The sequence below is a fragment of the Hypanus sabinus genome, chromosome 4 (assembly GCF_030144855.1).
Source record: "Hypanus sabinus isolate sHypSab1 chromosome 4, sHypSab1.hap1, whole genome shotgun sequence".
NCBI classification, from domain to species: domain Eukaryota; kingdom Metazoa; phylum Chordata; class Chondrichthyes; order Myliobatiformes; family Dasyatidae; genus Hypanus; species Hypanus sabinus.
This window is the reverse complement of record NC_082709.1, coordinates 74220377-74246596: the sequence shown is the minus strand read 5'-3', so window position 1 is coordinate 74246596 and position 26220 is coordinate 74220377. Positions and strand designations below refer to the sequence as shown.

The following is a 26220-nucleotide window of genomic DNA, read 5'->3' as shown; positions in this document are numbered from 1 at the left end:
GCTATACTGCTGAATGCTCTCTCTGCCATTTCCAGCACTTTAACTACACCCTTCAATTCTCTCAATATTGAAAAATCTATTGATCAGTTTCAAATGAACTCATTAATGAGTTTCCAGTGCAAAGAAATCCAAGAATGCTGAGAGAAGTTGTTTCACTTCACTCTTATTCACAAAGTGAGATCTCTGGTTCAGGACTCCTCAGCCTCGAAGAATATCTTCTGTGCATTCACCATTCAAAGAGTTGCTAAATTTCAATGAGATCACCAGTTATTTTTCTAATAAGAATTGAATAATGGGCAAGCCTCAGCATTCTAAACCTGCCATTTAGGAACCAGCTTAGTGAATTTTCACTGCACTCTATGGCGTAGAGCTGATCATGCAAAATAAGTAAAAAGGTAAACAGCTTAGTCATTATAACAGGACAGCCATAGCACTGTATCGTACAGGAAGGGTCTCTTTTGACTCATCTTGTCCTTGCTGACTATAATGTTTACCTATGATAATACAATTTGCCAGCCTTAGGACCACAATTCTTTACACTTTTCTGTCCACTTAAAAAGGCAACACCCATCATTGAGGACCCCAACCCCCCCTTGGACATGCCTCCTCCTCACTGCTACCATCAAGAAAGCAGTACAGGAACCTGAAGACACTCACTCAACATTTTAGGAACAGCTTCTTCCCTTCCACAATCAGATTTCTCAATGGACAATGAACCCATGCCTCACTATTTTTCCTCCCCTTTGGATTACTGATTTAGCTCAATTTTTATATATGTTTCTTATTGTAATTTATAGGGATTTTTATGTATCACAATCTATTGCAGCAACAAAACAACAAATTTCACGATATTAAGTAATATTAAACCTGATCTTGATACTGATTCTTATATCTGCCCAAATGCTTTTTAAATATCGTAACTGTATCTATCTCTGGCTGTTTGTTCAAGATAATCACCACCCATCACAAATGAAAATTTTACTCTTCAGATCTCCTGTAATTTCTTCCATATCACTTTTAAGCAAAAGTGATGTATTTATGGGGAGCTTGAATTCAGTGTTCATTAGCTTATTACATGGATATCATGACAACTTTACTGAACCTCTCTGGTTTGCTTTCCTACTTAATTCTATTTGGAGATATCGCAGTATACTGGTTTCTTTATTTAAAATAGACAATTTTAATATTCAAAATGTTTTGACAGTAGTTTCATCTCTCCATCAGAAAGTGGACTCAAGCTAATGGATTTTCAGAGAGCTTCAAATTAGAGGGAAGTCTTTTTAGAATGGGGGTGAGGAGGAATTTCTTCAGCTAGAGTGGCGAATCTGTGGAATTCTTTGGAGGCCAGGTCTTTATGTATATTTAAGGCAGAAGTTGATAAGATTTTGATTAGTCAGGGATATAAAAGGGGCTGAGAGGAAAATTGGATCAGCCATGATGGAATGGTGGAGCAGACTCGATGGGCCAAATAGCCTAATTCTGCTCATATCTCTCATGGTCTGATCCACTGCAGTTTTGACACATTGTCAGGGACTACCATAGTTTGAGGCCTGGTGGTTCAGATAGATTTAACAGATGCTTCGATACAACAGAAGAATAAAGAGTATTTCTTGAAACGTAGTTGAGATTTATTTTAATATAATGCCACCAACAAATTAACTAACAAGCCGTTTTTCGCTCCTGAACTTCCACCTTTGAGTTTCCCTTCCTCTCTCAATACTGCGATTATGGTCCTTACACCATTCCAACAATGTAATCTGGACAACTGACTTGGAACATCACAGCCCTCAGGAATCAATAAATTCAAATTTTAGCAAACCAAGCTTTCCAGTTTGCCTTAGAACCAGTCCTGACCAGGTAACACCAATCTCTCCACATTTTGGTCTCTGATTGTTCATTTCCTTTCTTTTCAAATTGACAACAATGTTTTAATGATTTAAGAAGCAAACTAACATGTTTCTCTTGTTGCAAAGCAAACTCTACGCCATTGCACTTAATACTGAATATGTAATCGAAACATGTTTAATAATGATCACAATTGACATCCTCTTTTACTTACATCCATGAACTGTCGATAATTCTTCAGCTGCTTTTCCAGTGCCTGGATCTGCTGCTGCAAGTCGGTAACCTCCAGGTGCCATTTGTCAGCCAGCTCAATATTACGGCTGGTCTCTTCCTCCAACTCCACCTCCATCCTCTTTGTCCTCGATAGGAGATCAGCGCGATCCTTGTCTGCCTGACACTGGATATCCAGCTTTTCCTTGGTCAAACGCTCCGTCTCCTCCAGTAATCCTGAACACAGCAAAAAATGGTGTTAGTGTAAGATACATGGGAACCAAATGGCAGCTAACCAAATCATCTTCTAAACTACAATGTGAAACTCTGGAAGTCACACTACAATAAAATTTGAATATTCATACTGAATATTGCTTTATTAGTTTCATCCACAGCAGTGCACTACAAATGTTTAAAGCAGAAACACAATTATAGTATTTACAGCTGGAAAATTTCCCCAATTATTAAAGCCTTAAATATATATTGGAATTGCCAATGTACCTGCGGGAAGAAAGCCAAGATCAAAACAAATTACCAACTGGAAAATGCCAAAGAGTAGCAAGTACTGTACACTTGGTCTATATTTTTCCCTTCAAATGACTGCATACACTGGGATTACACCACAACCCTGCTTATTCCTTCTTATGAGCTGAGACCTCTTTCAAAACATTGCAAAAGGTAGATGCTTTGCCCAAAGCACAACAGTCTGGGTGGCTTTATTTAGAAGCGGTGCACAAAACTCTGGAGGAACTTCGCAGGTGAGACAGCATATATGGAGAGAAATGGACAGTCGACATTTCTAGTCAACGAATCCAGATGAAGGTCTTGACCCCAACCACTGACTACCCAATTTGCTCCAAAGTTGCTGCCTGATCTGTTCAGTTCCTCCAATGTTTTGCATTTTGCTTCATACTCCAATATCAGTAGTCTCTTATGTCTCCTTTAAGTTCCTTTATTGTTCCAGTGTTTAGCAGATGCTATTTGCTAGGTATCGCACTATTTTATCCCATTTGTTACCATAATTTAACCATGAGCATTGAAAGAAACAATAAAATACATGCATTTTTGTTCCATAATGGAAATATTCATGGCTGGAAAGTTGTGCATCTTGATTTTGATGATGGACACAGCACAGTAGGACCTTCCTACTGGAATGCAGGCAAAGAGGCTCAAAAACATAGCAAGGCACAAGGCATTATGAAAATGATAATGACAAGGAGGGTTATACCCCAAATACTTAACCAGGTCCAGACTAGGTCATGCGATGCAGTAGGAAGAACGTATGAGAACTCCCAATACTGGTAAATATAACTTAGTTTCCAACTTATAACTGGAAATATGAATTCATACTTTCAGTTATACATTTAGAACCAAGTCACATTTAATAACACTGGGATTTATCTATAGGCACGTTTCCAATAGAACATAAAGACTCCTCTCTGTTGTAAAACAAGCTAATGTTGCACTTTATAGACAAGGACTGAAACAGAATTGTCCAGTACTCCTCAGATTAAGTGAATGCTTGAATCAGCAAGAATATAGTAAAGAAAAAAGGAATGCAACAGAAAATTCAACTTGTATGTACTTTTCAACATGTAATTAATGCTTCTCTCCAGCACTTAAACAGAAATAAAAAGCTTAATGATCTTAGTGGTCCAATCTATACAACAGTATACTGTACTCAGAGTGCAAGGCTAGCTGTGCCACTTCAAATTTAAAAGTGGTGACTTCTGCAATGCACAAGTTTCATATAAATGTACACAAATGGTAAAATGAAATCAAAAATGGGCACAAAATATGAGGCACACCATGCTTGGAGTCTTAACTTGCACATGCACAGCATTTCACAGGCATAGTGAGTTTTTAAAAAAGTTTGAAATTATTCAACCTGATCAATTTGGCAACAGATCATAAACAATAAAATGCTTTAAAAAACATTCCAATACCACTTTATTTCAATACAGACCAAACATTCCTTTCAAAAAGGGACAAACCTGAATCCCTTTTGATTATTGGTTGAGTTTGGTGGCCTGAGAAACAAAGAATTGAGAGAAGATAACCATCACAAACAAAATACAATGCACAGGCTCAGTACTATGCAGTAAACAAACTGGTAAATTTGGCACTAATATCTTGAGCTGCATATTCATTGGTGGAAAACAGCACATACATTGGAATCATTCAACAAAACAGATCGTTGAAATCTAAAACAAAATCCAGATTTTAAATGATAATTGAAAAGTTGATGCGGCATGGTATCAGTGGTTAGCACAACGCTTCACAGTACCAGTAACCCGGGTTCAATTCCCAACGCTGCCTGTGAGGAGTTTGTATGTTTTCCCTGTGACCACATAGGTTTCTTCCCATAGTCCAAAGTCATACCAGTTACTAGGTTAATTGGTCATTGTAAATAGTCCCATGATGAGGCTAGGGTTAATATGCCTTGTTTGAGGCGGCGCAGCACGGCAGCAGCGGCCTTTCAGACCTGGTGTTACTTTAATTTAATTTTCTATTTTAAGTTTGATACACTATTTTTGATTAGGGCACATGGATAACAGATCGCCAGATACTACTACAATACAGAGATCGCCCAAAAACAAACCTCCACAAAGATCTGTTGGCTGAATTACGCGACGTCGACTTGCTGAGGGGAACGGGCCTACAATCCTCGGACTTGCCTGATGCTGGGAGCCGGAGATGGAGATGTCGAAAGCGATGTGCGAGGAAGCAGAAGTGAGGCAAACGGGCAGGGGTCCATGCCAGGCTCAAAGCAAACCCTAGCCGGCCGGCTCTCCCGTCCATTTTACTCTCCAATGTCCGCTCCCTGGACAATAAAATGGACTACATCTGACTCCAACGTAATACTCAGCGGGAGTACAGAGTTTGCTCCGCATATGTCTTCACAGAGACACGGCTCACTGATAGGATTTCGGACGCTGCCATCCAGCTAGACGGGCTAGCTTTGTTTCATTCGGGCAGAGATGCAGCTGTCTCCGGTAAGGTCCGCGGTGGCGATGTCTGTGTTTACATCGACACAGAATGTGTAAGAACTCTGTGCTGGTTTCCAGACACTGCTCATCGCCAGTGGAGTTTGTGGCAGTTCGATGCAGACCATTTTATTTGCCACGGGAATTCACCTCTGTCCTTGTATTCGGTGTCTACATTCCCCCCAGCGCTAATGCTAAGGAGGCACTCTGTGAACTGTACGGGGTTATTAGCGAACTGCAGAACGTACATCCTGATGGTCGCCAGTGATTTTAACCACGCGAACCTTAAGTCAGTGCTTCCCAAATTCCATCAGTATGTGGACTTTGCAATGAGGGGGGAGAACACATTGGACCTGGTTTACACAAACATTCCCGACGCGTACCGGGCAGAGCCCCGCCCCCACCTCGGATACTCAGACCACATCTCTGTTATGCTAATCCCAGCATACAGACCAGCTCGTCAGGTGCTCCAGACCAGTTCAGAAACAGGTGAAAACCTGGCCAGCAGGAGCCATCTCTGTTCTTCAAGACTGCTTTGAGAACACTGACTGGCACATGTTCACAGAGGCTGCAACCGATGGGGACTCTGCCAACTTAGAGGAGTACACGGCATTAGTGACCAGCTACATCAGCAAGTACATTGATGATGTTACTCTGTCCAAGACCATCACTATACGTGCCAACCAGAAGCCATGGATGACCGCAGAGGTGCGTGCGCTGCTGAGGTCCCGCGACTCCGCCTTCAGAGTAGGCAACAAGGCAGCTTTAACAACAGCGAGGACCAAACTGTCCCGAGCCATCAGAGGGGCAAAGCGTGCACATGCCCAGCTAATCCACAGTTACTTCCAGGACAGCAGCGACACACGGCGCATGTGGAAGGGCATCCAGGACATCAACTACAAGACAACATCACCTGACTGTGTAGGTGATGCCTCCCTCCCAGGTGCGCTGAATAACTTCTACACCCGGTTTGAAGCGGAAAATGACATGGCGGCAAGGAAGTCCACCCCTCCTGTGAATGACCAGGTGCTGTGTCTCTCCGTGGCTGACGTGAGAAGAACCCTGTGCAGGGTCAACCCACGGAAGGCTGCTGGACCAGACAACATCCCTGGCAGAGTGCTCAGAGGATGTGCAGACCAGCTAGCAGATGTTCTCACTGACATCTTCAACATCTCCCTGAGTAGTGCCATCATTCCAACGTGCTTCAAGGCCGCCACCATCGTCCCTGTGTCGAAGTAGTCTTCAGTGTCCTGCCTAAATGACTACTGTCCCGTTGCACTTACATCCATCATCATGAAGTGTTTCGAGAGGCTCATCATGAGGCATATCAAAGCCCTGCTGCCCCCCTCACTGGACCCGCTGCAGTTTGCGTACCGTCCCAACCGCTCAACAGATGACGCCATTGCCACCACCCTCCACCTGGCCCTAACCCACCTGGACAAAAAAGACACATACGTTCAGATGCTGTTCACAGACTTTAGTTCAGCATTCAACACAATCATCCCTCAGAGACTGATTGGAAAGCTGATCCTATTGGGCCTGAACACCTCCCTCTGCAACTGGATCCTAGACTTCCTGACTGGGAGACCTCAGTCAGTCCAGATCGGGAGCAGCATCTCCAACACAATCATACTGAGCACGGGGGCTCCCCAGGGTTGCGTGCTCAGTCCACTGCTGTTCACTCTGCTGACCCACGACTGTGCTGCAACACACAGCTCGAACCATATCATCAAGTTCGCCAATGACACCATCGTGGTGGGTCTCATCAGCAAGAACAACGAGTCAGCTTACAGAGAGGAGGTGCAGCAGCTAACGGACAACCTGTCTCTGAATGTGAACAAAACAAAAGAGATGGTTGTTGACTTCAGGAGGGCACGGAGCAACCACTCCCCGCTGAACATCGACGGCTCCTCAGTAGAAATCATAAAAAGCACCAGATTTCTTGGTGTTCACCTGACGGAAAATCTCACCTGGTCACTCAACACCAGCTCCATAGCAAAGAAAGCCCAGCAGCGTCTCTACTTTTTGCGAAGGCTGGGGAAAGTCCATCTCCCACCCCCATCCTTATCACATTCTACAGGGGTTGTATTGAGAGCATCCTGAGCAACTGCATCACTGCCTGCTTCGGAAATTGCACCATCTCAGATCGCAAGACCCTGTAGCGGATAGTGAGGTCAGCTGAGAAGATCATCAGGGGGCCTCTCTTCCCACCATCACGGACATTTACACTAGACGCTGCATCCGCAAAGGAAACAGCATTATGAAGGACCCCATGCACCCCTCATACAATCTCTTCTCCCTCCTGCCGTCAGGGAAAAGGCTCCGAAGCATTCAGGCTCTTACAACCAGACAATATAACAGTTTCTTCCCCCAAGCTATCAGACTCCTCAATACCCGAAGCCTGGTCTGACTCCTTGCCCTACTGTCCTGTTTATTATTTATTGTAATGCCTGCACTGTTTTTGTGTATTTTATGCAATCTAGTGTAGGTCTGTAGTCTAGTATAGCTTTCTCTGTTTTTTTTTTATTACGTAGTTCAGTCTAGTTTTTGTACTGTGTCATGTAACACCATGGTCCTGAAAAACGTTGTCTCATTTTTACTATGTACTGTACCAGCAGTTATGGCCAAAATGACAATAAAAGTTGACTTGACTTGACTTGAAGTACAAATCATTAGGCCATCATAATAAACAAAGATTACAACAGTTTTTGTATTGGCTCATCAACCCGATTGATTTACCAAAGCTAACTTTCCACATAAATTGTGGCTGTATTTCCTGCCCAGAGGTGCAGGCAATGGTCCTAGGTAGATCCAGAAAGTTTAATTGAACTAGTTCCTCAACTTTCAGCTGACATCATCCTAACGCTTACATTATATAAAGAGCAATATAAAATACTAACCAGTGAGGATACAAGACACAGGTTACATCAGGAACCAAGCACCTACATGGAACAAATATCACACACTGTCCACTGAGCTACATAAGGACATGTAGAGTCATCGGGAGATGCAGCACAGAAACAAGCCTTTAACCCCCATGGAGCCCATGCCAATCATCAACTACCCATTTTTATATATATATATACCCCAATTCTACATTAATCCTATTTTTAAATTCTTCCCCACATTCTCATCAACAGCCGCAGATTCTACACTCACCTACACAAGGCAATTTAAAATGATCAATTAACTTAACAAACTGCATGCCGTTGTGACATGGGAGACAAAGTTATGGTGATAGATTGGATAAACTGGGTCTGTTCTCCCTGGAGTGAAGAAGGCTGAGGAATGACAAAAGAGGAAATATAGGGTAGCTGATCAGAGTCTGTTTCCAACTGCAAAATCCACTCGCAGTGCATTTGGGACCATAAAACACACCCAACAAATGCAATGCAATGTTAGCATTCATTTCAAGACGAAGAAGATACAAAAGCAAGGATGTAATGCTGAGGCTTTATACAGCATTGGTCAGGAAACACGGAGTACTGGGAACAGTTTTGGCTCCCTCTTCTAAGAAAGGCTGTGCTGGCATTGGAAACCACCGAAAGGTTCAGGAGAATGATCCCAGGAATGAAAGAGTTAACATATGACGAGCATTTGACGGCTCTGGGCCTATACTTACAGGAGTTTATAAGAATGAGAGGAAATCCTATTGAAAATCACCCTGGATAGAGTGGGCATGGAGAGAATATTTTCCATAGTGGGCAGTACAGCCTCAGCATACAGTGGCATGCAAAAGTTTGGGCACCCCGGTCAAAATCTCTGCTACTATGAATAGCTAAGCAAGTGAAAAATGACCTGATTTCCAAAAGGCATAAAGTTAAAAATGACACATTTCTTTAATATTTTAAGCAAGATTACTTTTTTATTTCCATCTTTTACAGTTTCAAAATAACAAAAAAGGAAAGGGGCCCAAAGCAAAAGCTTGGGCACCCTCCATGGTCAGTACTTAGTAACACCCCCTTTGGCAAGTATCACAACTATTAAAAGCTTTCTGTAACCAGCCTTTCAATTCTTGTTCGGGGGATTTTCGCCCATTCTTTCTAGCAAAAGGCTTCTAGCTCTGTGAGATTCTTGGGCCGTCTTGCATGCTCATTTGAGGTCTATCCACAGATTTTCGATGATGCTTAGGTCAAGGGACTGTGAGGGCCATGGCATAACCTTCAGCTTGCGCCTCTTGAGGTAGTCCATTGTGAATTTTGAGGTGTGTTTAGGATCATTATCCTGTTGTAGAAGCCATCCTCTTTTCATCTTCAGCATTTTTAAAGACGGTGTGATGTTTGCTTCCAGAATTTGCTGGTATTTAATTGAATTCATTCTTCCCTCTACCAGTGAAATGTTCCCCATGCCACTGGTTGCAACGCAAGCCCAAAGCATGATCAATCCACCTCTGTGCTTAACAGTTGGAGAGGTGTTCTGTTCATGAAATTCTGCACCCTTTTTTCTCCAAACATACCTTTGCTCATTGCGGCCAAAAAGTTCTATTTTAACTTCATTCTACAGGACTTGTTTCCAAAATGCATCAGGCTTGTTCAGATGTTCCTTTGCAAACTCCTGATGCTGAATTTTGTGGTGAGGACGCAGGAAAGGTTTTCTTCTGATGACTCTTCCATGAAGGTCATATTTGTGTAGGTGTTGCTGCACAGTAGAACAGTGCACCACCACTCCAGGGTCTGATAAAACTTCCTGAAGGTCTTTTGCAGTCAAACAGGGGTTTTGATTTGCCTTTCTTGCAATCCTACGAGCAGTTCCCTCGGAAAGTTTTCTTTGTCTTCCAGACCTCAACTTGACCTACACCATTCCTGTTAACTGCCATTTCTTTAATTACATTACAAACTGAGGAAACACCAAACTGAAAACGCTTTGCTATCTTCTTATAGCCTTCTCCTGCTTTGTGGGCATTTATTTTAATCTTCAGAATGCTAGGCAGCTGCTTAGAGGAGCCCATGGCTGCTGATTGATGGGACAAGGTTTGAGGAGTCAGGGTATTTATAAAGCTTTGAAATTTGCTTCACCTGGCCTTTCCTAACAATGACTGTGAACAAGCCATAGCCCTAACAAGCTAATTAAGGTCTGAGACCTTGGTAAAAGTTATCTGAGAGCTCAAAACTCTTGGGGTGCCCAAACTTTTGCATGGTGCTCCTTTCTTTTTTTTTCCGCACTCTAAAATTGTACAAAACAAAAATAATACACTAATCTTGCTTAAAATGTTAAAAAGAATGTTTCATCTTTAACTTTAAGACTTTTGGAGATCAGCTCATCTTCTACTCACTTAACTATTCACAGTAACAGAAATTTTGACTAGGGGTGTCCAAACCTTTGCATGCCACTGTACATGCCACTGTACATCTCCTTAGAACAGAAATGAGGAGGAATTTCTTTAGTAGAGTGTGGGGAATACGTGGGGAGCAAATCATTGTGCATGTTTAAAGTGGATGTTATAGGTTCTTGATTAGTAAGGGTGTCAAAGGTTATAGCAGAAGGCAGGAGAGCATGATTAAGAGGGATAATAAATCAGCCACGATGAAATGGTCTCAATGGGCCGAATGGCCTAATTCTGCTCCCTTTGCCTCATAGCCTTATGGTCAAGTGAGAGTTGTTGCCGTTCAGAAGACTTCCTGAATTTTGAGGCAGCTTCAGTCTATGAGATACTTAAGTTTTCCTGTGTAACCACGACTAGACCAGACTCTCCAACCAAAGCAAAGGAAAGCTGACAGTAAAGGATGTCATGGCTGGACATATTGGAATGGGAATGGGAAGTGGAATTAAAACCAGTATGGTGATGAGGATGCATTTAGTTGGAGTAATATCACTTTATATTCCATTTGAGAAGCCTCCAACCTGATTGCATGAACATGATTCCTCAAACTGATTTCTCAAACTTCCAGTAATGCCCCCCAACTTCCAACGACCCCCTCCATTTTCAGATGCTCAGATTTCCAGCATCTGCAGATTTTCTCATTTGTTGTGAGGCAGATTTTTTTCTATTTTAAAGCAAAATCTTCGGTGTGTGACCTGTCGCTTGTGGCATGGGAATACTAGCTTGCATGGTATTCCTAATGCCAAGAACTGGTAATGTGGCCTTTTGCTCTTATGCACCAAAACCACGAAACACTCTACCAACTGACGTATGCCAAGCTGACACTGTGGAATATTTTAAAACACTTCTAAGTACTTGTTAATTTGGCCTACTTATAGAATTAATGTCTGCTGATGTTGACTATATTTATATAATTATATATATTTGAATACGTTGTACTCTAAATGTTTTTACTTAAGATTTTTAATTTTATCTCACCTTTTTAATGACTATATTGCTGTATTTTTACAATCTCTGTAAAGCATTTTGAACCTGCATCTTCATGTATGAAAGGTTATTATTGTATGTATGAAGTTATTATTATTATTTCTGTTTTTTCTCAGCTCAAACTGGTCAAACCTGAGGTAATGGCATAGCCAACCACACACAATTGCTTGGAACTGTCTGACTATTGAATAACGTTTAGCATTATGGCTTTCTGAAAATTTACATAGATGTTGCTGTGTAGGCCTAAATGTTTAATGCTATTGTGTAGTGACTTTGGGATGACACCAGTTGTAGATATTACCACTGGGGCAATGTATACCCCATTCACATTTCAAAGTCCTTGAATTTCCCTTTTTAATTCAGCACATTTCTGGTGTTTTTCACTTACTGACTTCAGTATGTTATGTGTTTGGAATGGCTAAATCTATTAAATTGCTGTTGCTTGTTTCTCCTGTAATATTGTATCCATTGTGTTCTTATGGATTGTGCTAACTGTAACAATAGATCAGTGATAATATAATTGTAGGACTCTTGACTCTAAGACTGGTTCAGGCTTGCATTTATACCAAGGTATGGTTATTTCTATGAGTCTGTATTTTAAAAATAAGATTTCGGTGAATCGTGTTTGCCACTTGATTGTGCCTGTATAAGTAAACAGATTGAGTTAAACTGCTGCAGGATCCTAGAATGTATTGGATTGTTTCCAGCTTCTTTTGGTGTTTTCTGCATTTAGCCTTGAATTTGTTAGTCTTTTATTATGTATTTTTGATTTTTTTTTCCCCTATGTTAACTTCCTGGTCCAGTATTGTCACAAGGAACCTTTCTATTTCTGAGAAGAGGTCTCCAACTTCAACACTTCCTTGTCAACATCTAGTCTGCTCAGATCATTCCATGGAGGCTGATGATCTTCCATTGGTTGATATTTTCTTCTACAGTGCTAATTTCTTCATTTTTCTGAGTTGTGCTTAAATTTAAGTTTAGTGGTATGTACTTATCAGAATTGCATATGCTTGCATGGAGAGTTGATTCCAGTTTTTATTGATGAAAGTATATCCTTAGAAGTATAATTTGACTTGTGCAAATTATGTCTGTTCTTCCTCTTCCTTCTCACGTCCTATGAAGTGCATTTAAGTGGACTTAGGTTTTATTTTCTAAAATTTGTCATTTCAATTCTTGTATTTCTTTGTAAACTTTCCAGATCAGTTTCAGACCAAGATATTATACATATTAATATGCAAATAGTGACAGTGTTTATTCCTGTGTTATATTTTTACTATTGAGCTCTGTTTGGCAGATTTTTTTGAGCTTTGAATTCAGTTCTGTTGAAAGTTTTCCTTTTAAGGCACTATGATTTTTTTTTGCTTGTTCATATCCATCTATTGTATTCTGCTGCTCTACTAGCTCTATTGCACCTTTATGTTTAATGTTCTGCACTTATCTAGTCCTAGGCTCATGTTTATACCTTTCAAAAATAGTTTTACCACTTGAATTAATTGTCTGTGCTTTACTGATGGAGTACATAATTTGTTTCAGATTTGATACCCTATTTTTGTCTGGTTCAGTAAATTAGAGAGAAGATTTAAATTAGAAAGCCATGGTGGGCTTAGAGAGTCACCCTGATAAATGCCTCTGTTTAGTTTGAAAATTGTAGTTGTTCTTTTCTGGTTGTTAACAGATAGGGTGATTATAGTATGCCAATGCTTTATCAGATAATGTAAGAATTTCACAAGTATTGGGCAAGGTTCATATAGATTAAGAATTCAATTGACCAGGAGTATGGAACAGTATCAAATGCATTTTGGTAGTCACTATGACAACATGAAAGAGTTCTCTTTTTCCACCAGACTTGACTTAGAACTACAGAATCTATTAACAGTTCTTCTTTACATCCCTTCATACCCTTACAGCATCCTTTCTGCTCTTCTGTAAGTACTGTATATTGTGGTTATTTAAGTGAGTGGTGATTAGTTGCGAGTTACATGATGTTACAATTTATATATTGTTTGTAAACAAATAATAGAATGATATTTTGATGGGTCATTTGTGATTTCTTCTTTAGAAAAGATATACTTTACCTTCAGTCAAAACTTTGGGCACCTCTTCAGGATTTTTAAGAAAATTATTGATATGTATTAACAGCAATGGATAAGAACAAGTCATTTTTTATACTGATAATTATGAATATTATCACTGCCAGTACTTTTCCCAGCTTTGGTTATTTTTTAAAAACCACTTTTAGCATATCCATTTTAACTTAAGGTATTTGCATTTCTTCAATTGTATGTGTGCATTCTTTTCCCTCCCTAATCCAGCTCGCTTCTTGATTGTGCATCACCCTACTTGACCAGATATTAATCCAGAAGTTCTCATCTTTGTGTTGTTGGTAATTCTGTGCTAGGGTTGGTGACATTTTGGTGCGCTAAATTTAGTTTCAATTTCTTGTACAAATCTTTTTCATTGTTCCCAAATTAATAATTGTGTTTTTTCTGTCTGGCATATTTCATGTATCTATTTACTCCGGCTTTGTAAGCACCAAGCTTTATTTTAGTGTATCTATAAATTCTACAATGCTTTTGTTAGGTTGATTGTATCTTGCATGAACCTTAGTATTTCCTTAGTTTTTCCCTTAACTTTTTTTATACTCCATTAGAACATAGAACATAGAAATCTACAGCGGTGGACTATTTCTGTACTTAAGGTTTTAATTTTGTCTTGTATTCTCTTCTGACATTTCAGTGTTTTCATTTCATTACTCAGTTTCGGGGTTCTATGAATGAGTGCCTCTGTTTTGGAGCCATTGCACTGTACTGCTGTTAATGCAATGTAGTATGCTATTATGTGTAGTTCGTCAAATGTTTTCCCAAATATGGTGATAATATGATATTGTATTAACAACTTTTGCAAACTTCAATGACGTATTTTATTTTGGTATGTAGGCCTTTTTGTTGGGTCAGTGCCCATGTATTCTGTTAGTGTGATGCAGAATGTTATTATTATTATTAAAGGAAGTAGTTATCATAATTTACAAAGTCCATTTCTCTGACATTCTTTATCTCACAGAATTCTGCCATGGTTGCTTCACTTCAGCAGATCAAGAATAAGGATTATGAACATATGATTTGCAACCCCAGAGCTGATCAAATTGAAGGCAGTAATGGACTGATATTGATGGATGTATGGTTTATTCCACTGCGATATTTACTTAAAAAGACCCAGAAACAGTGGACATGGAGAGGATGTTTCCTAAACTGGGAGAAATTGAGCACTGGAGGGCACAGCCTCAGAATACAAGGACATCTCTAAAGAGGAGAAATTAATAGGGTTTTTTTAAAAAGGAAGTGGGAGGAATTCATTGCCAGATCAGAATCAGGTTTATTATCACTGGCATGTGACGTGAAATTTGTTAACTTATCAGCAGCAAATCAAAGCAATATATACACAAAAGGGGGAAGAAAAAACAAAATAAAATAATATTAAATAAATAAATCAATTACATTATACGTAGATTGAATAGATTAAAAATCGTGCAAAACTAAAATAATATGCATTTACAGAGTGAGGTACTGTCATGGGTTCAATGCCCATTTAGGAATCGGATGGCAGAAGGGAAGAAGTTGTTCCTGAATCGCTGAGTGTGTACCTTCAGGCCTCTGTACCTCCTACTTAATGATAAAGGACAGGCCCTGAGTGCTAGAGGTCCTTAACAATGGACGCTTAGCCGAGAGTAGTGAATCTGTGAAATGCTCTGCCACAAACTGCAGTGGAGGTCAATCTGTGGGTACATTTAGGGAAGAACTTGACCATTTCCTAATCGGTCAGGGCTTCAAAAGATATGGTGAGAAGGCAGGTGTATGGGGCTGAATGGGATCTGGGATCAGCCATGATGGAATGGTGGAGCAGAATTAATGGGCTGAATTCTGCTCCTATATCTTATGGCTGTGGAGGCCAAGTAAATGGAGATACTTAAGACAGTGGCTTTCAGGTTCTTAGATTAGTAAGGGCGCCAAAGGATTTATTTGATTTTAGAGAAATAGCACAGAACAGGCCCTTCGAAGTGCACTGCCCAGCAACTCACTGATTTAACCCTCACCTAATCAGGCGACAATTTATAATGACGAATTAACCTACTAACCAGTACGTCTTTGGACTGTGGGAGGAACCTGGAGGACCCAGAGGAAACCCACATGCACATGCTCACAGGGGATGCTGCAATTGAACTCTGAACTCTGACACCTTAATCCGTTACAGCGTTGAGCTAAACACCATGCTACCATGACAGTTATTGGGGGGGTGGGGGTGGGAGAGAAGAAAGAAGGTAGGAAAATGGTGTTAAGAGGGATAATAAATCTGCCATTATGGAACAGTGGAGCAGACTCAATCGACAGAATAGTTTTATTCTGCTTCTATGTCTTATGGTCCTTCATGTTCTGGAAAAGTTCTGCATAAGATAAAACATCACATTTTTTTTTACTTTTAAAGGTCATTTTGTCTTAGCAATCAGGAACAAAAACTGGGTAAGTGTGTAGGACATCGTAAACTGAGTAATCAACAGCTAGAGGATGGTTCTTACCACGCTCTACTTCACTGCCAGCCATGACTTGTTTCTGGCGCAGTAGCAGATCACGTTCCTCACACAGCTGAATGTTCTCTTGGTTGAGTTCATCAAGTTGTTTGCCTAGGAGTTCTACCTGTACAGCCAAGTGCTGTTCTGATTCTTCCTTCTTCTGCAAAGCTTCTTCTAGCAGTGCTTTCTCGGCAACATACCCGTCAATCAGACCTGGAGGAATAACAGAAAGGATCTAAGCAAGCCAGGATTGAATAAACAAAGTCATTAGAAATTATGGCAGGTGAAACGCTTTTAAAATGGAGAAAGTTTTTCCATTACCCTTTTTTAAAATCAAAAAGGAAAAAAACATACAATTAGGAAAAGAAGTTGATAAAGAAGATTTGAAGGATTCAAACAACAACAAATAAATGTATAAGGGAAATGGATTCAACTTTTAAAAATTTAACATACTTGTCACTTTCTTGGTATAATTATCTGTATAGCAAGTAGAAAGCTCCAGTTTGATGAAAATGCTGCAAAGTGTTAACAAAGGACAGAGCCATTACCCTAATGCAAGCGATTTCTGTACCACCACTTTTCTGACTGGCACCAAAATAAAATCATACGCCTGATGAATTTACTTGCCATCTTTAAAACAATTTAACTACCATTTATTCCAATTTTTTGGATGGGCCACCAACTGGATACAACAGCTTAAAGATTTCAACAGCTTTCTCATCTTGGTCTGTCTAACTATTGCCAATATTTGCCTCTGCTGTCTGTGACATGAGCAGTAAAGTCAGGAGAGAGCATTTTTTTGGCATAAATTAAATGGGATTCTGAATCCCAGTCCAGAAAAGCTGGGTGAATGTTTGATAAATATAAATGCCAATTTGTTGAGGGTTTGAGTTTTGCAGATTTCAAAAGAATACATAAGCTGCTGGAGACCCTGCATTTCCATTTTTACCCTCCCTTCACAAATCTTATTCCATGCTACTGCCAACATATACAATTTCTAGGGAATATGTTTCATTAGCCAATTAGCATGGAATCTAAAATGCATTCTAAACTGAAGTGAGTGTGTGTGTGTGTGTGTGTGTGTGAGAGAGTGTGTGAGTGTGTGTGTGTGTGTATATCAACATATACTACCCCAACATTTGCAAGCATTCACAGTAAACAAAAGTACAATAGAATCAATGAAAAACTGCACATGTCATATGTACGGCATCTATTGAGAAAGCAGAAATAAATAAGGAAATAAAATGTGTGACAACGATAATAATATGGAGAATTCAAACTGCAGAATAAGAAAGTTGCCAACTTCGAACTCTGAATTCAATCAAATACTCAACATTAATCTGGGACAAACAAATTTAGTTCCATTAGTTATTCAATAGTAAAGAAAAAGCATACATTCAAACACAAGATTTTAAAAATTCCGTTCTCCATACTTGTAGCAACAATGTTTCTCATATTCACAATCTTACCTTCAGCTTTGTGGAGCTCCAATACCAGTTCATTCTTCGCCTCAGATTCACAATTGAGATGTTCTATCAATTTTTGGTGCTGTTTGCCAATTAGCTCCACAGTGTCTATGCTTTGAGGCATGAAACCTTCTTCATGTTCTTGGATCCTATAATTTTGCATCAACTGTACCAGAACAGATGTATCAAATTAACAAAAGGCAAATGCTGAACATTAACTTATTAAAAGGCAATGTCTGGCACAGGTTTCCACAGTATCACACTAAGTCTAAATCCAACAGGAAGCTGAAATAATTTTCTACCTAATAATTCTTAAATTGTTAATACAGTTTAATTCAGTGTCTTGTAGAGTCTAGCTTACAGACCTATCCAAAATTTGGCATTGTAAAAAAGTAATCTGGCAATCTGAATCTAGGGAAATAGAACACAGAACTGTCCCTATGGCCCACAATGTTGAGTCGAACCAAATAAATTAGTAATCAAATATCCAGCTAACTAATCCTTTATACCTACACAATATCCATATCCTTCCATTTTCCTCACATTCACGTGCCCATCTAAATGTCTCTTAGAAGTTCCTGATGTTTCTGCCTCAACCATCATCTCAGGCAGCACATTTTAGGCACCCCCCCCCGTAAAAAACTTGTCCCTCACATCTCCTTTAAAATGGCCATCTCTCACCTTAAATGCATGCCCACTGTATTAGACATTTCAACCCTGGGGGAAAAGATACTGTCTACTCTATCTATACATCTCAATCCTATAAACCTCTATCAGATCAGCCTTCAGCCTCTGCTACTCTGGAGAAAATAACTCAAATTTGTTCAAACTCCTTTTACAGCACATGTCCTCTAATTCTGACAGCACCTTGGTAAACCTCTTCTGTACCTTCTCCAAAGTTATGACATCCTTCCTACCTGGCTATCTAGGAAGTGGCAATGGTAGTCTGGATATAAATTCCTCAGAAACTGAATGCTGGCAAATGATGGGATTCGTGTATGCTACCTGAGAATATTTCCTATTCGAGATATCTGGCTGCGTTTTCAATTTAGCTGACTGAAGTGGTCGAGAGTTGTATCATATAAAACTGATTATAATGAGGTGATGAGTTAACAGGTATCATGCAGCAGAATGCTAGAGAATGAAATTATTGTCTATGTCACTGGTCTAGGAATGCGACAAAAAAGTCAAGTATTTTCTGTGGAAAAAATAACCACATTTTAGACCCTTGCCTCAGACTGGAGGCAATGAGAAATAATGCTAGGAAGAGAAACAGTTAATGCCTCAAAGACACTCAAAGTTAATGCATTTATCAGAACTGGGAAAAAAATGCAAACTATAGCACTGGACGTGGAGGAAAGATGGGATAGAACTAAAAGGAACATGATTCAGCAAGAAGGAAAACATGTCAGGAACTAACCAATTAGAACCTTTTGCAGCCATTTACAAAGTCTCACCTTTGGAGCATATGCACAACTTCTCCACACCATAGCTGACAGAACCCTTGATCACATCTCATTTATATCCTGCAACTCCTTTCTCAATCCTACTCCTCCTAAACAGAACTCCCTGGCCCCTCTCCTTTCAACATACAACTGCTGCATTCAAAGGACCACACTTCATGATTTCTGCCACTTCTAATCAAAGAATTGTGTCCTTTGTAACTCATTGTCTGCTCTTCTGCCCTCAAAGACCATGATGGCACTTTCCTAGATAAATATGAGAGATGCCACACTTGTCCTTTAACCTCTTCCCTTTTAACCATCCAGAGAACCAAACAGTCCTTCCAGATGAAGCAAAATTTCACTTGCAATCTAACGTACTACATTCAGCCTTCACAAGGTTGGATTGATCTTTTCACCCACAGCTATGCTGCCTACTGGATGTCTTTTCTTTGTTTCTCATGTCATCCTCTGTAAACTCTAGACAGTTGTGTCTGAAAATCCTGGGAATTCAGCAGTTTCTGAGATACTCAAAACACCCAGTCGTGTACCAACAATCATTCCACAGTCAAAGTCAGATGATTTTTCTTCCCCATTCTGATGTTTGATCTGAACAACAACTGAACCTTTTGACCATGTCTGCATGTTTTCATGCATTGAGTTGCTGCCACATGATTGGCTGATTAGATATTTGTATTAAAGAGCAGGTTTACAGGTGAACTTTATAAATTGGCCACTAAATATATATTTAGTGTATATATAATTATCTGGATAGACAGGGTCTGATTAGGAACAGTCAACATGGATTTGTGCGTGGAAGGTCATGTTTGACAAATCTTATTGAATTTTTTGAAGAGGTTATGAGGAAAGTGGACGAGGGTAAAGCAGTGGATGTTGTCTTTATGGACTTCAGTAAGACCTTTGACAAGGTTCCGCACGGAAGGTTAGTTAGGAAGGTTCAATCATTAGGTATTAATATTGAAGTAGTAAAATGGATTCAACAGTGGCTGGATGGGAGATGCCAGAGAGTAGTGGTGGATAACTGTTTGTCAGGTTGGAAGCCGGTGACCAGTGGTATGTCTCAGGGATCTGTACTGGGTCCAATGTAGTTTGTCATATACATTAATAATCTGGATGATGGGGTGGTAAATTGGATTAGTCAGTATGCAGATGATACTAAGATAAGTGGTATTGTGGATAATGAAGTAGGTTTTCAAAGATTGCAGAGAGGTTTAGGCCAGTTAGAAGAGTGGGCTGAAAGATGGCAGATGGAGTTTAATGCTGATAAGTGTGAAGTGCTACATTTTGGTTGGACTAATCAAAATAGAACACACATGGTAAATGGTAGGTCATTGAGGAATGCAGTAGAACAGAGTGATCTAGGAATAATGGTGCATAGTACCCTGAAGGTGGAATCTCATGTGGATAGGATGGTGAAGAAAGCTTTTGGTATGCTGGCCTTTATAAATCAGAGCATTGAGTATAGGAGTTGGGATGTAATGTTAAAATTGTACAAGGCATTGGTGAGGCCAAATTTGGAGTACCATGTACAGTTTTGGTCACCGAATTATAGGAAAGATGTCAACAAAATAGAGAGAGTACAGAGGAGATTTACTAGAATGTTACCTGGGTTTCAGCACCTAAGTTACAGAGAAAGGTTGAACAAGTTAGGTCTTTATTCTTTGGAGCATATAAGGTTGAGGGGGTACTTGATAGAGGTATTTAAAATTATGAGGGGGATAGATGGAGTTGATGTGGATAGGCTTTTTCCATTGAGAGTAGGGGAGATTCTAACAAGAGGACATGAGTTGAGAGTTAAGGGGCAAAAGTTTAGGGGCAACATGAGGGGGAACTTCTTTACTCAGAGAGTGGTAGTTGTGTGGAACGAGCTTCCAGTAGAAGTGGTAGAGGCAGGTTCCATATTGTCATTCAAAAAAAATTGGATAGGTATATGGACAGGAAAGGAATGGAGGGTTATGGGCTGAGGTCGGTGGGACTAGGTGAGAGTAAGCATTCGGCACGGACTAGAAGGGCCGAGATGGCCTGTTTCCGTGCTGTAATTGTTATATGGTTATAAATGCATATAAACTGCTCATTAGAACATGCCTCAAGGAATTTTCCATACAAGAGAGAAGGGATGATTCAGCTACTGAATATATTTAAGATGAAATTGGCTGGATTATTCTGATATTAAAGGAATAAGGAAAAGGGAGTTATTGAATAAAAGGGGCCCTGAGGTGACAGATCAGCTGAACAATACTCACTTGTCTTGTGGACATGGTGACCAACTCCAGCAATTTTTCCACAGCAGCATGCAAACGCCCACACGTGCTGAGTATCAGCTCCTCATTTTCATGCCCAACATCAGGCCCGGCGAACATGCTTTCTGACAGCCACTGAGAAAGCTCCAATTGTTCATCTGTCAATGCTGACCATAAGCTGGAGTCCGCAGTACTTTCGTGACTGGTGTTCAGATTACCTAAAAAGTACAAAAGGAATGAAAGGAAAAGTGCAGCTGGCTGTCCACAATCTAGACAGTCGGCCCTCCTTATCCGCGAGTTCCACATGCGTGAATTCAACCAACCACGAAGCAAGAAAACCCGGAAGTGCTCTTCCAGCACTCGTCGTTCGAACATTGTTCACCTCGCGTCTCACTCGTTTGCAAATTATACGTGAAAAAGCTCTTAGTCTCTATGAGCACTACTGTGACGGGGTTGATGAGAATGAGGGAAGAGAGTTTAAGGCTAGTAAGGGATGGCTGGCTGGCTATATATAGCGCTACAGCCTCAAGAACATAAAGATCACGGGAGAATCGGCATCGGCTAATGCCAAGGCCACAGCAGCGTTCCCAGAGGAGCTCAAGAAACTCATAGAACAGAAAGGCTACCTTGCAGGATTTATTTGATGCAAAGAAAAAAGAAGAGACAGCTTCCTATAACAATGTTTCTAACTAAAGCATCTACAATTCTGAAGTCGTGATGTTCAACACTTGAAGATCCTCAGCCCTCAACCTCCACAGTTCCTGACTTCAGTGTTATTGAGCCTCCTCCAAAGCGTCCTTATTCCCTAAACAAGACAGTGTAACAACTACTGTACAAGTATTACAAGATTTACTTGTTGTTTGATCATTGTCCGCCTCGCGTCTCGTTCATTCGCTGCTTGTGTTGTGAGCGAGAGGAACATGTACAGTTATTTTTCTTGTCAATATTCCCTAAACATTACAGTGTACCAACTATTTACATAGCATTTCCATTGTATTAGATATTATAAGTAATCTAGAGACGATTTAAAGTATACGGGAGGACATGCGTAAGTTATATGCAAATACTACGCCATTTTATATAAGGGACTTGAGCTTTTTTGGTATCCGCGGGAGATCCCGAAACCAATCCCTCGCAGATAAGGAGGGCCGACCGTATATTCTCTGTAATTCTACTCAAACTCAACCACAGCCTTAGATATCAAGGTTTATAGATTCTGCTTGGTTCAAGGAAAATAGGAATTATAGACTTCATAAGACTATAAGATATAGGAGCAGAATTTGGCCATCTGGCCCATTGACTCTATTCTGCCATTTCATCATGGCTGATCAAATTTTCATTTCTGTACCAATGCCCTGATCAATCAAGAATCTATCAACCTCTGCCTTAAATATAGCCTATGATTTGGCCTCCACAGCCACCTGCGGCAACAAATTTCACCATTCACTCGCTAAAGAGATTCCTCCTCATCTCTGCTCTAAAAGGACGCCCCTCTATTCTGAGGCTGCGTCTTCTGGTCTTAGACTCTCCCACCATAGGAAACATCCTCCCCACATCCACTCCATCAAGGCCTTTCACCATTCGATGGGTTTCAATGAGGTCACCCCTCATTCTTCTGAATTTGTGAGTAGAGGCCTAGATCCATTAATACTTTTCACATGACAAGCCATTGAATCCTGAAATAATTTTTGTGAACCCTCTTTGAACCTTCTCCAGTTTCAACACATCCTTTCTAAGATAAGGGGCCCAAAACTGCTTACAATGCTCAAAGTGAGGCCTCACCAGTGCATTATAAAGTCTCAACATTACATCCTTGCTTTTATATACTAGTCTTGAAATTAATGCTAACATTGCAAGTCCTTCTTGTAGCCTCTCTACTTCTCAAAACTACCTGCACGTCTCACCTATCTTCATATTTTCTGCAAACTTTGCAACAAAGCCATCAATCCCATCATCGACATATAATCTAAAAAGAATCAGTGCCTACATAAACCCCTGTGGAACACCACTAGTCGCCGGCAGCTAGCCAGAAAAGGCTCCCTTTATTTCCACTCTTTGCTTCCTGCCAATCAGCCACTGCTTTATCCATACTAGAATCTTTCCTGTAATACCACAGGCTCATAGCTTGTTAAGCAGCCTCATGTGTGGCACCTTGTCAAAGGCCTTCTGAAAATCCAAGTAAATGACATCTACTGATTCTGCTTTGTCTATCCTGCTTGTTATTTCTTCAAGAATTCCAGATTTGTCTAGCAAAATTTTCCCTTGAGGAAACCATGCTGACTATGGCCTATTTTATCACGTGCCTCCAAGTACTCTGAGACCTCATCCTTTACAATCAACTCCAACATCTGTTCATCAGGACAGGCAAAGCAGATCTGCTGCTTCTGAGCTCCGGTGGCCCGTACACACGACCTCTGTGTGGAGTTTGCACATTCTCCCCATGACTGTACCCATAACCCAGTAATTGAAGGTCCATTAGACTGACCTAGCATGCTGGTACGTGGTAGTATCTGGAAAATAAAACGGAATTAGTGTAAATAGGTGCTCAATGACTGGAATGGACTCGATATGGCAAAGGGCTATTTCTGTATGTTATGGGCAAACTAGCAGGTATACCTTTGTCATTTTCCAGCAAGACTTTTGTTTTTATCCATGGAGCTCTGCCTCTGGCTCCTGCCAGACTCTGATTATTTCGTTCATCCACTGAATTCCCAGGCTGCCCGCTAATTAGGCACTGTTCAATTTGCTTACTGATCATATCTTCTGAAGAAAATGTCATTCTCACCACCTCCGAAAACAGCCTCAACAATCGCTCATGAGAAATCTCCAGGTTTCTCCTAAGTGGTAACAAAAGACACCAATTTACTATAAAGGCTAATGAAAGTACTTCAAATATATTCCAAAATGGAGTGTTAGCTTTGTCTACATCATCAGAAGTTAATTCAACATTGTTCCCAATAGTAATAACTCTGTGTTAGTTGCTCCAAAAACCTTAGTTCCTGTATAAACGTAGCCAAAGGCTGCAACAGAGCAGAGTTCAATCTTTTCAGGCATTAAGCAGTAATTTTTATACTATGGTTAATTAGATATACAGATACTTGAGATCAGCTGGCATCTTCTCAGTACTGGCAAGACATTGGATAAACTCATTAAGGCAAAAGGAAATCTGAATCCGACTTCAGAGTAAGAAGCAATAAAAAAACTTAGAGATGATACTACAATTCACTACTTGAGATTCAAATGAAGAATATTTACACCAGGTTATTTATTTGGCCCTGTAAGAACAACAATAAAATAAATTATGGAGCATATATTTCTGAATGGAGCAAAACCATGAAGGAAGCTAAATTAAAGCATAATCCTACTATCAAAGACCAAACTGAAAATGGTGGGAAGAATAAGTCAGGAAGCACCTTAAAGTACAGCGTCGAAAATCCCTCGTCACAACTAAGAAAGGCTTTGAAATAACTGCTGCAGAAAAGGAGAAGAGAGACAAAGGGAATGTTTGAAAATGGTGAAGACAAAGGCAGACTGGTGTTGACAAAACAGGATAGTGAAAGCTTGCTAACCACAACAGATCCATTTGGAAGTGATGCAAGAAAAAGATAAACAAAAAAGCAGAGAGAAAAACCAACAGATACATAATCCCAAAGAATGGTTGGTTTACTGGTTGCTATAAATTTTCTTTTGATGGATAAATGGCAGAAGAATCAAAGGGTGGAGGGGGTTTGATGGGCAGGTTGGAGAGTGAAAAAGTTGCAGGATTACAGGAAAATAAGAGGGTGTCATGGGACAAATGGGATGGATCTGCTGGGAACTGGCAGGGACAATAGCCATCTTCAGTGCTACAATAAGATAGATCAATAGTTCAAGTCAGAACCTATGGAGAGAAAAGATGATATTACAGGATGATGACCTTCCATAAGAAGTGGGCCAATCTGACTCAAAATACTCAACAATGAATTTGATTCTTGAAGCTGTAAAATATCCAGCCAGAAGATGATAATGATTTCTGTCACTTTTGTTGTGATTTACTGGAACAATGTAAGAGTCCAAAGGTCCAAAGTCCAAAGGTCAGAGTAGTATGAAGGACAGGCAGCTGGAAACTCAAGAGTTACCTCTGCGATACAAAAGGTGGTATTCCACAAAGCAGCGTGATCCCTCAATTGTTTCCAGTATTTCCTGATGTTAGTTCAGATCTCCTAGCATCTATAATTCTTTGCTTTTTTTTGTTTTGAAAACCTGCAGTAACTTATCTTGAGGAACCCACATGACTTTAATAGACACACTTGTACGTCTGCTCATTAATGTAAATATCAAATCAGTTGATCATGTGGCAGCAACTTAATGCATAAAAGCATGCAGGCATGGTCACAAGGTTCAGTTCAAACATCAGAACAGGGAAGAAATGCGATCTAAGTGACTTTCACCATGGAATGATTGTTGGTGCCAGACAGAGTGGTTTCAGTAGCTTAGAAACTGCTGATCTCCTGGGATTATCCACGCACAAGTCTCTACCGTTTACACAGAATAGCATGAGAGCAGTGAGTAGAGGTTCTGTGGGCAAAAATGTCTTCTTTATCAGAGAGAGAGGAGAATGGACAGACTAGTTACAATAGATGTTCAGAACAGCATCTCTGAATGTGGGTGGGCTACAGCAGAGACCATGAACATACACTCAATGGCCATATTATTAGGTACCTCCTGTACCTAATAAAATGGCCACTGAGTATGGAAACGTTTGAAACAGAACACAGCATACAAAAATTATAAAATGCAGCTCCAGTCCCAATCAAAGATCTTAACAATGCTTCTATCCAAGGAACACAGGAAGGGGTTCAAAAACACAAACTGCAGATGCTGAATATCTGAAATAAATCAAAAAAGTTCTAAAAGCACTGAAAAAAAAACAATCAGAAAGCATCTCTGATCTGGAAAGTTAAATTATATAAGATCCAGGATGAGTTAGACACTTGGATGGCCTCATGATAAGAATCAGAGGATAATAGTGGAGAGTTGTTTTTCAGATTGGAGGCCTGTGACCAGTGGTGTGCCGCAGGGATCAATGTTGATCCTGTTGTTTGTCTTGTATATTAATGATTTGGATGAGAACAAAGATAGCATATTCAGATAGTTTG

General features: G+C 40.1%; 1 protein-coding gene across 4 annotated transcripts in view; it reads right to left on the bottom strand.

Moving 5' to 3' along the window:
* Positions 1 to 26220, bottom strand: part of pcnt (pericentrin) — a 210193-nt gene that overhangs the window by 85361 nt on the left and 98612 nt on the right. For all 4 annotated transcript variants that reach the window (XM_059967417.1, XM_059967418.1, XM_059967419.1 and 1 more), the window contains exons 25-29: positions 23699 to 23919; positions 21086 to 21300; positions 17383 to 17545; positions 15920 to 16126; positions 2060 to 2292 (exon numbers count right to left, since the gene is read on the bottom strand). In XM_059967417.1, the coding sequence (XP_059823400.1) occupies positions 2060 to 2292; positions 15920 to 16126; positions 17383 to 17545; positions 21086 to 21300; positions 23699 to 23919 (1039 nt within the window). The remainder of the gene's footprint in view (positions 1 to 2059; positions 2293 to 15919; positions 16127 to 17382; positions 17546 to 21085; positions 21301 to 23698; positions 23920 to 26220) is intronic.